The following is a 14942-nucleotide window of genomic DNA, read 5'->3' on the forward strand; positions in this document are numbered from 1 at the left end:
CTGAAGTCCTTATAATTTGGAAAATTGTTTCGCTCTGTCTTTTTGTGGATTCTGTCACTCCAGAATCCATTTAGAAGCTTGATTTAATGTTGTTTCTGCGGGAAAATGGGAGAGCAGAGCCAAATTCCTGCCTTCCCTCTGCCATCTGTTGTTATTATTATTATTAATTTATGAAAGCTTATACCAGGAACAAATTAAGAGGATCAAAGGAAAAATAGTTTTAGATCTATGGATAAAGAAGTTGTTCAATTGCTTTAGTCTTGTCTGACTCTTTGTGACCCCATTAGGAGTCTTTTTGGCAGGTATACTTGAGAGATTTGCCATTTTCTTCTTCAGCTCATTTTATAGATGAGGAAAATGAGGCAAACTATGTTAAGTGACTTGCCCAGGGTCACAGAGCTAATGATTATCTGAGGTTAGATTTGAACTCGGGAAGATGTCTTCTTGTCAGACTCAGTGTTCTAATTCTCTAAGATGTCAACTAACTACTCTTGGAGAAGAGTTCATGATCTAACATGACCACACAATTTTAATTACAAAATATTTTTTAAAATTGCATAAATAAATTTTATGTAGTAAAATGAGAAAGAAAATAACTGGGAAAATATTTGCAATAAGTTTCTTTGATAAAAGTCTCATTTTCAAGAAACAGATGGAACAGATCCAAATTTATAAGAGTCATTCTCCAATAGATAAATGATCAAAGGATACACATGGGCAGTTTTCAGAAGAAATCCAAGCTATTAACAACTGTATGAAAAAAATGCTCTAAATCTCTAAATTAAAAAAATACAAATTAAACAACTTTGCTCCTTCACCCCACATCTATCATCTGGATAAAAATGATAAAAGAATAAAATGACAAATAGTGTAGGTGTTATGGAAAAAGAGGTACACAGTTGGTAGAGCTGTAAATTATTGGTTCAGTCATTTGGGAAATCAATTTGTAACTATGCTCAGAAAATTATTAAAATATGTATTCCCTTTACTCCAGCTATACAACCAGTGGGTCTATACGTCCAAACAAATTAAGAAAAGGGATCTATCTATATCAGTCTGTCTGTCGGTCTATCTATCTATATACAAAATACTTCTAGTAGCTTTTACATGGTAAAATTAAAACCCTGGAAGGTGCTCTTTAATTGGGGAATGCTTATACAAAATATGATCTATGAAAGTTTTGCAATATTACTGTCCCATAAGAAATAATGAAATGGGCAACTTAAGGGGAGACTTTGAAGAACTTTTTGAATTAATATTGAGTGAAGTAAGTGGAACTAAGGGAATAAATTTCTATGATGATAACATTAAACAGAAAGAAAAAAGAAACTTTTAAAGCTTTAGAATGTTAATCAACATGACCAGTCATAAGTCTAAGAGAATGGAAGATGAGAAAGGTCACTTCACTTATAGATGTTGAACTGAAATTACAGAAAGAGAAATCTATTTTTCGACAAAGCTAATGTGAGAATTTTTTTTTTTCAGGACTATGTAGATATGCATTGAGGGATTTTTTATAAAAATTACTGTTTAGGAGGCAAGGGTAGTGGGAGGGAAATATTACTTGCTAAGTAAAAATAAATTTATGAATAAAATTATAAAAAAACTTGAAGAAATGTATATATAATATAATATATATATATATAATAAAATATATATATATATATATATATATAATATAATGCTAAAATAATAATTTCTGGCATCAATCCAAGCAGTTAGGCATTAAGGTGGTTCAGTGGTTGGAATGCTAGACTTAGAACCAAGGATACCTGGGTTTAGATTTTGTATCAAATACTTATAGTATGACGCTGAGCAGTTCACATAAATTGTTTGTGCTTCATTTTTCCCACATGTTAAACAAGGGATTGGGCTTTAACCCTCTTTCTAATTCCAACTCCATAATCCTACGCTTTCTGAATGTCATATGTTCTCTTGTAAACTCTACTATCCACCACTCATAAAATAGGCTGTAGTGCATGACATGTTCAGTAAACATTATCAGGAAGAAAACAATTAGAGAATAATCATTTATTTTACTAGAAGCTCTACCATTTGTTATTCAGATTTCTTTTTACACACGTCCATTCTGAAAATGACAATATTTTCCATATGTTGTTTTTAGAAACATCAAGAAATTAATTTGAAAAAATAAGAAGAGATTTGGGGGGAGGGAGAGAAGCAAAGGGAACAAGCATTTTTTAAGCATCTATTATATACCAGACACTGTGCTAACTGCTTTACAAATATTATCTCAGTTGAAGAAAGTGAAGAAAGAAATGAGCCCCAGCAAACCATTGGTTGAAGATTAACCATAGAATTCTACTAAAGGGTAGACAGGTGGCACAGTGGATTTGTATGCTTTATCTGCAGTGAAAAAGACTCAAGTTCAAATGTAGTCTCAGATGTTACGACATAAGTGATTTTGAGCAAGTCATTTAATCTTTCCTCATCTGCAAAATTTAGCTAATAATAGTACTTATCTCTGTAGATACATCTATATAGGATTTCTGTGGCATCTTGACTCCCTCATTTTACAGATAGTCCTTCAAATTCCAAATCTATGATCCCGTTAATCTTTTTTTTTGGGGGGGGGGGAGGAGATATTTTATGAATGACACAGCAAGTTTTGTTATTCCCATTTTACAGATGAGGAAAATTGAGGATATTCAAAGTAACAGCATTTGTTACTTTGTTACTTGTATGTACTCACACACATGCCCTCTCACTTATGTACATGCACAAAAAACGATCTGATAGACAGTACATTGAAACATGCAAATCTATAAGGATTTTCCAATTGACTAAGAGTTAATTTTCATTTGAGCTTCACTAAGAACACTCTGTGGAGCCTGGGCAGCCCCACAGCACACAGAAGACCAATCCTAGAGTCAGGAAAATTCATTGTCCTGAGTTCAAATCTGACCTCCAATACTTCCATCTGTGTAGTCTTAAGTCACTTTTTCCTACTTGGGAAATTGGTCTGTAATTTTCTTTCTCTGTTTTGAATTTCCCATTTAGGTATCAGTCCTATATTTAAGTCATATGATGAATTTTTTTTGACCAGTAGATGTTAAATATATTAAAATATAAATTAGATACACAATAAGTATACATGACCAAACCGTTATTTTGCTGTACAAAAAGAATCAGACTCTGAAATATTGTACAATTAGCTTGTGAAGGAAATCATAAATGCAGGTGTGCATAAATATAGGGATTGGGAATTCAATGTAATAGTTTTTAGTCATACCCAGAGTTCTTTCTCTGGGCGTAGCTGGTTCAGTTCATTACTGCTCCATTGGAAATGATTTGGTTGATCTCCTTGCTGAGGATGGCCAGGTCCATCAGAACTGGTCATCATATAGTATTGTTGTTGAAGTATATAATGATCTCCTGGTCCTGCTCATTTCACTCAGCATCAGTTCGTGTCTCTCCAGGCCTTTCTGAAATCATCCTGTTGGTCATTTCTTACAGAACAGTAATATTCCATAATATTCATATACCACAATTTATTCAGCCATTCTCCAACTGATGGGCATCCACTCAGTTTCCAGTTTTTAGCCACTACAAAGAGGGCTGCCACATACAAATATGATGAATTTTATAGGACTCTTTCTTTGCCTATTTCTCCAAATAGCTTATATGATATTGGAACTAATTATTCTTTAAATGTTTAGTGGAATTCACTTGTAAATTCATTTGGCCCTGGAGATTTTTTTCTTATGGCGTTCAATGATAATTGGTCAATTTCTTTTTCTAAAATTGAGTTAAGCATTTTATTTTCTTTCCTATTATTTCTAATATTTTTGTAAATATTCATCTACTTTACTAAGATTGTCAGATTTATTGGCACACGATTCTACAAAATAATTTCTAGTTATTACTTTAATTTCCTCTTAATTGGTAGTGAATTCATTATTGTCATTTTTCATACTGGTAATTTGCTTTTCTTCTTTCTTTTTTTAAGTCAAATAACCCAAAGGTTTATCCATTTAACTGTTTCTTTCCCCATAAAACCAGCTCTTAGTTTTATTTATTAGTTCAACAGTTTTCTTATTTTCAATTTTTATTAATTTCTCCTTGGTCTTTAATTGAGGATTTTTAATTTGTTCTTTTTCTAGTTTTTTTAGTTGCATGCTCAATTCATTTTTCTCCATTTTATTCATGTAAGCATTTAGGGATATAAAATTTTTCTTAAGTACTGTTTTGGCTGCATCCCGTAAATTTTGATCTGTTGTCTCATTATTGTCATTCTCTTTTTAAATTTTTATTTATTTTTATTAAAGCTTTTTATTTTCCAAACATATGCATGGAAAAACATGAATACTTAAGGAAATAGAGGACTTTCAAACTTTCCTAATGAGAAGACCAGGGGTGAACAGAAAAATTGTTCTTCACATACAACATTCAAGAATAAAAATGTTTTTTTCATTTTTTCAACATTGACTCTTTCAAAACCTTGTGTTCTAATGTCCTCCCTTCCCTCCACTCCTCCCCTACATTGTCATTCTCTTTGATGAAACTATTGATCATTTCAGTGATCTGTTGTTTAACTCGCTCATTCTTTTGGATTAGATTATTTGATCTCCAATTAATTTTTAATTTATCTTTCTATGACTCATTAGTACACATAATTTTTATTGCATCATGAACTGAAAAGAATACATTTAATATTTCTGCCTTTCTTCATTTGACTGAGGTTTTTATGACCTAATATATGATCAATTTTGTGTAGGTGTCTTGTAGTGCTGAGAAACTTGTATTGCTTTCTATCCTCACTCCATTTACTCCTGAGGTTTATCATAGATTTTATTCACCTCCTTAACTTCTTGCTTGCTTTGTTTTATCTAGTTCTGAGAGGGGAAGATTGAGATCCCTCACTAGGATATTTTTGCTGTTTATTCCTGAAACTCACTTAACTTCTCCTCTAGGAATTTGGATGCTATACCAATTGTATGTATTTTTAATATTTATATTACTTCTTTGTCTATGGCACCTTTTAGCAAGATGCAGTTTCCTTTCCCACCTCTTTTTACTGATTTATTTTTGCATCTGCTTTGTCTGAGATTGCTAGCCCTGCTTTTTTCTTTTTTTTAACTTCAGTTGAAGCATAATTTATTCTGCTCCAGCCTTTTACCTTTTTTGCGTGTGCATATCTTTGCTTCAAATGTTTTTCTTATAAGCAACATATTGTAGAATTCTGGTTTTTAATCCACTTCCATTTTATGAGAGTCCATCTCATTAATATTTACAGCTATGGTTATTAACTATATATTTTCCTCCATCCTATTCCCTTCCTATTAATACTTTCTGTCCTTTCACCCTGTTCTTCTACATCAGGGTTTTGCTTCCAACTATTGCCTTCTTCAATCTGTCCTCCCTGCCATATGCTCTTCCCCCTTTCTTTTACCTTTTCCATCCTATTTCTCTAAAGAGTAAGATAAATTTCTATACTCAACCAAATGTGTATATTATTCCCTCTTTGAGCAAAATCTGATACGATTATGGCTCAAATAATGCTCACCTCTCCCCTTTTCCCTCCTCTACTCTAATAACATTTTTATGCCTGTTGATATGATATAATTCCCCCCCCTTTCCACTTCTCCAAATACAATCCTTTTATTCATGTTCCCATCAAAGTCAATTTATACCCATATTTCTAACTGCCCTAATAGAACATAGTTTTCCAGAGTTACAAATATCAACTTCCAGTAGAGGGATGTAAACAGTTAAACCTTATTTCACATTTTCCCCATTTATATTTTTATTCTTGAATGTTGTATTTGAAGAACAATTTTTCTGTTCACTCCTGGTTTTCTCATTAGGAAAATTTGAAAGTCCTCTATTTCATTAAGTATCTATGTATTCCCCTGAAAGATTATGCCTAATTTTGCTGGGTATTTGATTCCTGATTATAATCCAAGCTCCTTTACCTGCTGGAATATCATATTCCAAGCCTTCCAATTATTTATTATTATTAATTATTTATTATTGCTGTGTAATCCTGACTGTGACTCCTTGATTTTTGAACTTTTTTTTTTTCTCCTTGACCTTTCCCAGTTTGGAAATTTAGCTACAATGTTCTTTGAGGTTTTCATCTGAAGATCTTCCAGAAGGTGATCAGTGGATTCTTTCAATGATTATTTTATCCTCTGGTTCTAGAATATGTAGAATTAAATGATGCTGTCCAGGCTTTTTTTTTTTTTTTTTTTTTTTTTTTTTTTTTTTTTTTTTTTGAGCATAGTTTTTAGGCAATCCAATAATTAATTCTTAAATTATCTCTCCTGGTTCTATCTTCCAGGTCAGTTGCTTTTCCAATGAAATGTTTTAAATTTTCTCCTATTTTTCATTCTTTAGTTTTTGTCGACTGATTCTTGATATCTGATAGACTTGTTCAAATAAGGGATTATTTTCTTCACTTAACTTTTGTACTTTGCCATCTGGACAATTCCCCTTTTTAAGGAATTGGTTTTTTCGGTGGATTATTTTTTCCATTTGACCAATTGCATTTTTGAAGGAATTGGTTTTTTTCAGTCAATTTTTGTCCTTTTCCAGACTGTTGATTCTCTTTCATAATTCTTATTTCTTTCCCCGATTTTTCTCCTATCTCTCTTATTTGATTTTTAAGATCCTTTTTGAGATCTTCCCATGTTTTTTTTAACTTGGGACTGCTTTATATGCCTTTTTAAGGCCTTGCAGACAGGAATTTTGACATTGTTGTCCTCTTCTGAGTTTGTGTTTTGATGTCCCCTGTTGCCATTATAGTTTTCTATGTGGTCAGGGCTCTTTTCTGTTTTTTGCTCATTTTTAAAAAATTTTGAGCTTTCCTCCTGGGGAACAAGGGGCACACTCCCAATCTCCTTGTGCTGTGGGCCAGGGGGTCTGATCACTTGCTTTCTGCACTCAGGCCTCAGGTGGCTTGCCCACCACATTGGCATTACCTGGGCTAGTCACACCTGTTACAATGAGGTTTTGGGGGCTGGAAATTTTTTTCTGCTTTAGGGATGGATGCCTGACAGATGGCCTGCTGTGCCACTCGCCTGCTGAGACAGTACCGAGGGGGTCTTGGATGTTGATCTGTGCTTCAGCTAAGAATTGCCACTGGCTTCTCTGCATATCATCTGTACCAGGTTGAATTCCCCTATGACCCAAGTGAGAGATGCTTCTTGAAGTCCTTATAAGTTTTATGAAACTGTAAGATTTTCAGTCCATGTTCCTCCAGAATTCATTTAGCATCTTAATGTTGTTTCCAAGGAAAAGAATTCTGAGAGAAGAGCTCACACAACTTCCTGGTTTTTCTCCACCATAGTGGCTTTCTTCCCCTCCCCTCTCCCAGGTCTTTCTAATCCTAAGGCTAGCAATCCTTATTCTTGAACTGCCTCTCACCTGGGGTAATTTCCCATGCTTCTCATTGACATAGTAAATATAGAAAAGAATTCACAGCATCAAAACTTCCCAAGTTTCTGCTAAAACAGCTGAGTGATATTGGGAGAGACTAAGGACATCTTAGGCAATTTAAACTGTTCTAATATTACTATGGTCAATAATCAAATTGAACCATTTTAAAATACTTTAACTTACAAAGCACTTGACATGTTGTCTCACTTAATACAACAACTCTGGGAACTATTTATTATGACTTTGGGCAAGTCAGTTAACTTTTGCCTGCCTCAATTTCTTCATCTTTAAAATGGGGAAAATAATAGAACTTACTTCCCTGGATTGTTGTGTTTGTCAACTGAGAAAATAATTGTTAAAATTAAATAGAAGTTACATTAAGGAACTAGCCCAAGGTCACCCTGCTAAGGAATGGCAGAATTAGGTTCTTAAACTCTTAAATCCAGCACTTCCTACTCTGAATACCCTGCCTCTCATAGAGGGCCCCTCATGAGCCTTCAGGTAGCATATGATTGCCAGATGTTGTTATTCATTATCAGACAGACCTTTTAACAACTGATCTAAAGGTTGATGTCTCCCGAGAAAGAGGTCGTTTTCCATTTTCATAAGAAATGAGTCAAATTAATGAGCTCATTATAATCCTCAGATTTTCTTTTTTAACCATGGAAAGATGCCAGTTTCAGAACCAGCTAGCCTTCACTGTTGGACTTTCTGTCTGGCATGAAATCAAGGACCTTATCAGCTCTTTTGCTAGAGAAAAGCCTGGCACATAGTAAATGCCACATAAATTATTCTTATTATATTATTTCTATTTTACAGATAAGGAAGCTAAGTAGGAGAAACTTGAGGGACGTGCATAGGGTCAGACAGTAATAAGTTTATGAGGTTGGATTTGAACTCAAGTCTTTTCTGATTTCAAGATCAGCACCCTAGCCATTGCACCACTTGGCTGCCTAAGCCAATACACAACTGGAATGTATTTTAATGTATCTCTACTTTTAAGAGTAAGTTAGAAAGGGAGCATGTTCTGCCCTGGATAGAATCCTGGGCATCTGCAACTCTGGGGGAACTGCCAACTTTGCCAATGACCCACAAAGTGGCTTTCCATAAGGCATCTAATGAATTGTTATCTTAGTTTCTCCATTTGTAATATGCAGATAACACTTATCTCCTGCTCAGGAATGTTGTTTTGATTCACTGAGTTACAAAATACTTGGTTAAGTTCTTGCTAAAATGACTTCTTAAGTAAGTCCTTTAAAAAAAGAAAGGACTGGGGGAAGGGGGAAAATTGTGGTCTCAATTTGGTGGTTTCTAAACTGGTGGGAGAGAGGAGGTAATACGTGGAATAAACGACCTGCCCTTCTTTCAGAATAACTCTGGCTTTGTTTGCCCTTGTTGTTTCCAAGCTTATTTCCAGGCCATCTGTGACTTAGCCACATTGTATATTTAGACAAAGCGCAAAGCAGAAATATTGATGTGCTCAGCAACGAAGGGCAGAGATTCGTGTTCCTCTCAAGTAGCCATAGGCAGACACAGGCAGCAGCCCAGAATATTTGGTGCAGAAAAAATAAAGAACTCCCATTTCTATGGGGTTTTAAGGTTTGGGAAGCGTGCTTCTCACAAGAATATAATCAGCTGATAATCATAAGAAACCACATTTCTAGAGGATTTTGTTTGCCAAAGTATTTGACATCTATCTGTTATTATTATTATTATTAATCCTAACAACAGCTTTCAGAGGTAGCTGCTAATATTCCCATTTTACAGATGAGGAAACTGAGGCTAAAACTGACTTGCCCAGAGTTACATAGGTAATATGTGGTGGAGATGGGATTTGAATTTAGATCGCCATTACTATTACTACCACCTCTGCTATGTATGTAAGTATGCATGTATGTATGTATATTATTATGTAAGTGTGTGTTCTATATAATTACATATGTGTAATTATATGACATGGCATGACATAATATAAAATATAAAACACAGTAAATGCTTAAGAAGAAGTAAGTGCTGATGGCAGATTAGAAAAAGCACTTGGCTGAGCTCCCCCACCAGTGGCTAACAAATAATCTTATAATGATGCTTCAAAGCAAATTCTGGAGTGGCAAAGTGGCTGGGCCCATAAAAGGTCAGAGCGGTGCACTGGATAGAATAATAGTCCTGAAGTTATCTGCCTGAGTTCATCTCTTGCCCAGACATTTAATACCTGTGAACGATCCTGGGCAGCTCCCTTAACCTTGTATATTTTAGTTTCTTCATGTTTAAAATATGCTGGAGAAGGAAAAGTGCTTTGCCAAGCACTCCAGGAAACCCATAAATAGGGCCACAAAGAGGAAGACACGACAAATGACTGAACAACAGCAACAACAATGAGAACCAAGGCAACGTGGTCCAATTATATGCCAAAGCAACAATTAATAATTAATTAAATTAATTAACCAACATGATCCAATTATATGCCAATAAAAACAATAATCATTGAAATGAATGAATATTTACAAAAAACATGAACTGCCTACATTAACAGAAGAATGGATAAATAAGTAATTAAATAACCCCTTCTTAGAAAAAAAAAATGAACAATCCATAATTGAATTCTCTTCTTCCCCCACCATCACTACCCAAATCCCCAAGACCATATGGATTCGCAAGTGAATTCCACCAGACATTTAAGGAACAATTAGTTCCAATGCCATTTAAAGTATTTGAAAAACTGTAAAGAAGTCTTACTAAATTACTTTAATGACACAAACATGGTTTTTGATATCTAACCCAGGGAAAACAAAAACAGAGAAAGAAAACTAGAGACTAATTTCCTTACTTTCTTTATTGATGCAAAAATTTTAAATAAAATACCACCCAGGGGATTAGAGTAATGTATTATAAAGACCATCTACCATGACCAGGTGGGATATTTACCAGGAATGGATAGCTGGTTCAATATGAGACAAATTGCTACCATAAATGACCATATTGATAACAAAAACAATGAAAAATATTTTATTATAATGGTAGATGCAGAAGAAAGAAACTTTGAGAAAATATAACAACTTCTGTTAAAAACACTAGAAAGCATACGAATCAGTTGAGCCTTTCTTCACATGATAAGTAATAAAATCAAGAGTAAATATTATCTGGAATGGGTATAAACTTGAAGCCTTCCCAACAAGATCAGGAGTGAAGCAAGAATGTCCATTATCACTATTGCTTAATATCGTCCTGGAAATGCTAGCTTTAACAATAAGAGAAGAAAAATAAACTAAGGATAAACTACCATTCTTTGCAGATGATATCATGGTATATACTCAGAAACTCCTAGAGAATTAGTTTAAAAAAAAACTAACTGAAATAATGAACTTCAGCAAAGTTGCAGGAAATAAAATAAATCATTTAAATCATCGGCATCTCTATATAGTACTAACAAAGTCCAGCGGCAAGAGATAGAAAGAAAAATTCCATTGAAAGGACTTGTAAACAATATGAAATGCTTAACTGCCAAGACCAACTCAGGGATTATATGGACACAATTATAAAACATTTTTCACAGAAATAAAGACAGATCTAAATAGTTGGAGAAATATTATAAATTGCTCATGGGTGATCCAAACCAACGTAATCAAAATAACAATTCTACCTAATTAATTGATTTTTTCAGTGCTGTTCCATTCAAACTTCCAAATATTATTTCATAGAGCCAGAAAAAAAAATAAAATTTGTTTGGAAGAACAAAGGTTCAAGAATATCATGAAATCAATGGAAAAAATGTGAAGGAAGGCAGTCTAGTAGTTCCAGATATTAAAATATAATACAAAGTGATAATCATCAACATGATCTGGTATTAGCTAAGAAATGGGTGCATCAGTGGAATAGATTAAGTACACAATACATAGTAGTAAATGGCTATAGTAATTTAGTATATGATAGACCCAAAGTTCCAAACTTTTGAGGTAAAAACTTAGTCTTTGACAAAAATTGTTGGGGCAAGTAAAAAGTAATTCAGAAGAAACTAGGCTTAGACCAGCATGTCAGATTGTGTAAAATGAGAATGTTGACATGGATAAATGATTTAGCCACAAAGAGTGATAAATAAATTAAGGAAGCGTGATAAAATGTACCTCAGATATATGAATAAGGGAAAGTTTTTTGACCAAATAAGAGAAAGACAGGATCACTGGAAGCAAAATAAATTATTTTGATGACATGAAATGAAAATGGTTTTGCACAAACAAAACTAACACAGCCAAAATTAGAAGAAAAAAAGATATTGGGGGGGGGAATGTTTTATACTGAGTTTCTCTGATAAACACCTAATTTCTCAAATATATTGAAAACTGAGCTAAATCCATAAAAAATTAAGTCATTCCCCAGTTGATAAATGATAAAAGATATGAACAGTTTTCAGAAGAAACTGAAATTATTTATAGTCACATGAAAAATTGTTCTAAATCACTTTGGATTAGAGAAAGGAAAATTTAAACAGTTCTGAGATAACATCTTATACCACACAAATTGACTGACATGATAGGTAGAAAGTGACAATTGCAGAGTGGAGAGTGGAAAAACAGGGACAGTAAGTTACTCTTGGAGTTGAGAAACTATTCAGCTATTCTGGAGAGCAATTTAGAACTATTCCAAAAGAGGTATAAAACTGTCTATGCCCTTTGACTAGACATACTAGCTCTATATCCCAAAGATATCAAGGAAAAAGAGAAAGGATACATTTGGATAAAAATATTTATAGCAACTCTTTTTGTAGTAATAAGGGATTGGAAAGTGAGGGCTTGCCCGTCAGACAGGGAATAGCTGAACAAGTTGTGGTATGATTGTGATGAAATACTATTGTGTTGTAAGACATGATGAGCAGGATGTTTTCAGAAATTCTTGGGAAGTCTTGCAAAGTGAAGTGAGCCAAACCAGGATAACATTGTACACAGTAACAACAATATTGTGATGATGATCAATCATGAAAGACTTGGCTGCCTTCATTAATACATGACCTAAGACAATTTCAATGGATTCATGCTGAAAAATGCTATCCACTTCAAAAGAGAATTAAAGAACCCTGGGTGCAAACTGAAGCATACTTTTAAAATTTTTTGCCTTACTTAAATGAAATTTTAATTTTTGTTCATGTCTTCTGCAATTTGGCTAATATGGGAATGTTTTGCTTGACTTCATATGTATCATTAATATAAAATTGCTTGCCCTCTCCAGGAGAGGAGGGTTGATGAGTAGGAGGGAGGGGAAAAAAATTTGGAGCTCAATTAAAAAAAATATTGTTTAAAAAATACTTTTCACATATAATTGGGAAATGTTTAAGAGAATAAATTTAAAAAATCAAAATAAATTAATAAAACATGCCTGGTGACTTTCTCCTCAAGCCCTGCTCATGAGAATAAATGACATAGTTTACTTTGACAGATATCAATGGGTTTAGAAGAAGCCTTAGAGACTATTTTTTGACTTATGAAGAAACTGAAGCTCAAACAAGGACCTGAACCTATGTCTGCTGAATCTATACTCTTCATTTGCCATTTTAATAAAATATAACATCTACTACAATTAAAAGATGAGAGATCAAACCGAAAACAAGAAATATCCTTAGAGATCGAGGTCCCTCACTAGGAAGATCAGGAAACAGATCCCAACATCTGATGTGACTCGTCACTGATTATAGTCATCATTCAATGATTGTCCTAGGTCAATGTCCCCAGCAGGGAGGAGATTGCCTCCAGAGAGGCAAAGTCACTCATCTGCGATTACCCAGGTTTTAAGAGTCACAGGTGCAGCAGGATCCCAGACTGACTCCCAAACCTGTGCTATTCCCACGGGCTGTGCGACAGTGGGCAAGCCAGCTCCCTCTCAGAGCCTCAGCTTTGGAAAGGGGATAAAACGCTTTGTGCTGCCCGGGCTCCCCAGGAGGGTAGCCTTCCTAAGCTGCTATATGAGCATTATTATAATTATTATTTTGACTCCAGACTTCCTGTCTCTCAAGTTTTCTTGCAGGCTAGACAGTGAAAACTAGTTCCAATCAGTGACGAGTCACATCAGGTGTTGGGGTCTCAGTTTCCTGATCTTCCTAGTGAGGGACCTCGCCTTGATCTCTAAGGCTAGTTCTCGTTTTCGCCTTGATCCCTCATCTTTTATTTGTAGTAGATTTTATATTTTATTAAAATGACAAAGAAACCTCCAAGAGCTTGCGAACTGCATGGATTTGGAGTCAGAACTTGCGAACTGGATGGATTTGGGGTCAGAACTTGCGAATTGCATGGATTTGGGGTCAGAACTTGCGAACTGGATGGATTTGGAGTCAGAACTTGCGAACTGGATGGATTTGGGGTCAGAACTTGCGAACTGGATGGATTTGGGGTCAGAGCCGATGGGGTCAAATCTTATCTCGGATATTAATTGTGATTTTGGGTAAGTCCTAAGGATAGATTTCGGGCTGGAAGGGACCTCAGGCATCACACAGTCCATCTTTCCCCTCATTTTGCAGAGAGGGAACTAAGGCTTGGCCGGCAGGGGTCAGAGCGGGGATTTGAACCTGGCTCCCTAGGCACCACAGCAGATTCAGCCACTGGACAGGTCCCTGCCGGCTCTAAACCTGAGGGGGTTGCGAGTTTCTCGTTCCTCCGGCTCATCTGGAACCCTTAGCCCTCCCCTTCTCCCGACCCTGTCCCCTGGTTCCCCCAGCGGCGGGTCCAGAGACTTGGGAGCCATGGCCCACCAGGGGTCCCGTGGGAGTGATTCTCGGTGGTGATCGAAGTGAGGGAAGAAGAGTCCATACCTGCGCCCGGGATGGGGATGAGGAGGTGCTGGCGGTGCTCATATTTGCAGGAGAAGCGTCTTTCTGTTGCTATGGGAACTGCGCCGGAGGGGGCGGAGCGGGGCGGGCCCGGGGTGGGTTCACTTCAGCTGCTGAGGGGAGGGGGTTGGCGAACCCAGGGAGTTGCAGGGAGGCTTTCAGGTCATCAGGGAGACCGAGAGGCCGCTAGAGTCGCTTCCCTTCCGCCGTGGACCCCTCTTCTCTCTTCTGTAAAATAAAGGGCACGGGAGATATGGCCCGGGGGTGGGGGCCACCTTCCAGAGAAGTTCTGGGAGGCTCAGGGAGGCGCCTGCCCTTGTAGAGCCCTCTCCCCCTCACTGCCTCCGCATCCCGTCCCTTCCAGCTTGGGGACGCGGGGCGCGTCTACACCTGACACAGATAAACCTCCGGCCCCATGCCCCTAGTTTCCTTCAACCCCGGGGGAAGGCTGCGGGCCACCAGCCTCCGGATAACGGGCTCCCTTGGCAGTCTGGGAAACTCCGGTCCCCGTAACCCTCTTCTCTCACTCTCCCTTCTGTCCCCCCCCCCACGGAGCTCCCTGTGAATTTTCCCGGGGGGAGCCCGGAGTAAGGCGAATACTCTATTCAGCCCTGACCAAAGCTAAGGGGGATGAAGGGAGGCCTGAAAGGGGGAGGGGAGGCACAAATTTGCCACATTTGTGAGCTAGTTTGGGGGCGCACGAGGCAGCCTTTGCCCAGGGAGGCCGGAGGCC

At 36.6% G+C, this 14942-nt stretch overlaps 1 protein-coding gene across 1 annotated transcript in view; it reads right to left on the reverse strand.

Annotated features, from left to right (window-relative positions):
• CABCOCO1 (ciliary associated calcium binding coiled-coil 1) overlaps positions 1 to 14340 on the reverse strand; it is a 154737-nt gene extending 140397 nt beyond the window's left edge. The window contains exon 1 of the mRNA XM_003755058.3: positions 14192 to 14340. Coding sequence (XP_003755106.2) covers positions 14192 to 14233 — 42 coding nt within the window. The 5' untranslated portion in view covers positions 14234 to 14340. The remainder of the gene's footprint in view (positions 1 to 14191) is intronic.
• Between the last annotated feature and the right edge of the window lie 602 nt (positions 14341 to 14942).

This window comes from Sarcophilus harrisii, chromosome 2 (assembly GCF_902635505.1).
Source record: "Sarcophilus harrisii chromosome 2, mSarHar1.11, whole genome shotgun sequence".
NCBI lineage: Eukaryota > Metazoa > Chordata > Mammalia > Dasyuromorphia > Dasyuridae > Sarcophilus > Sarcophilus harrisii.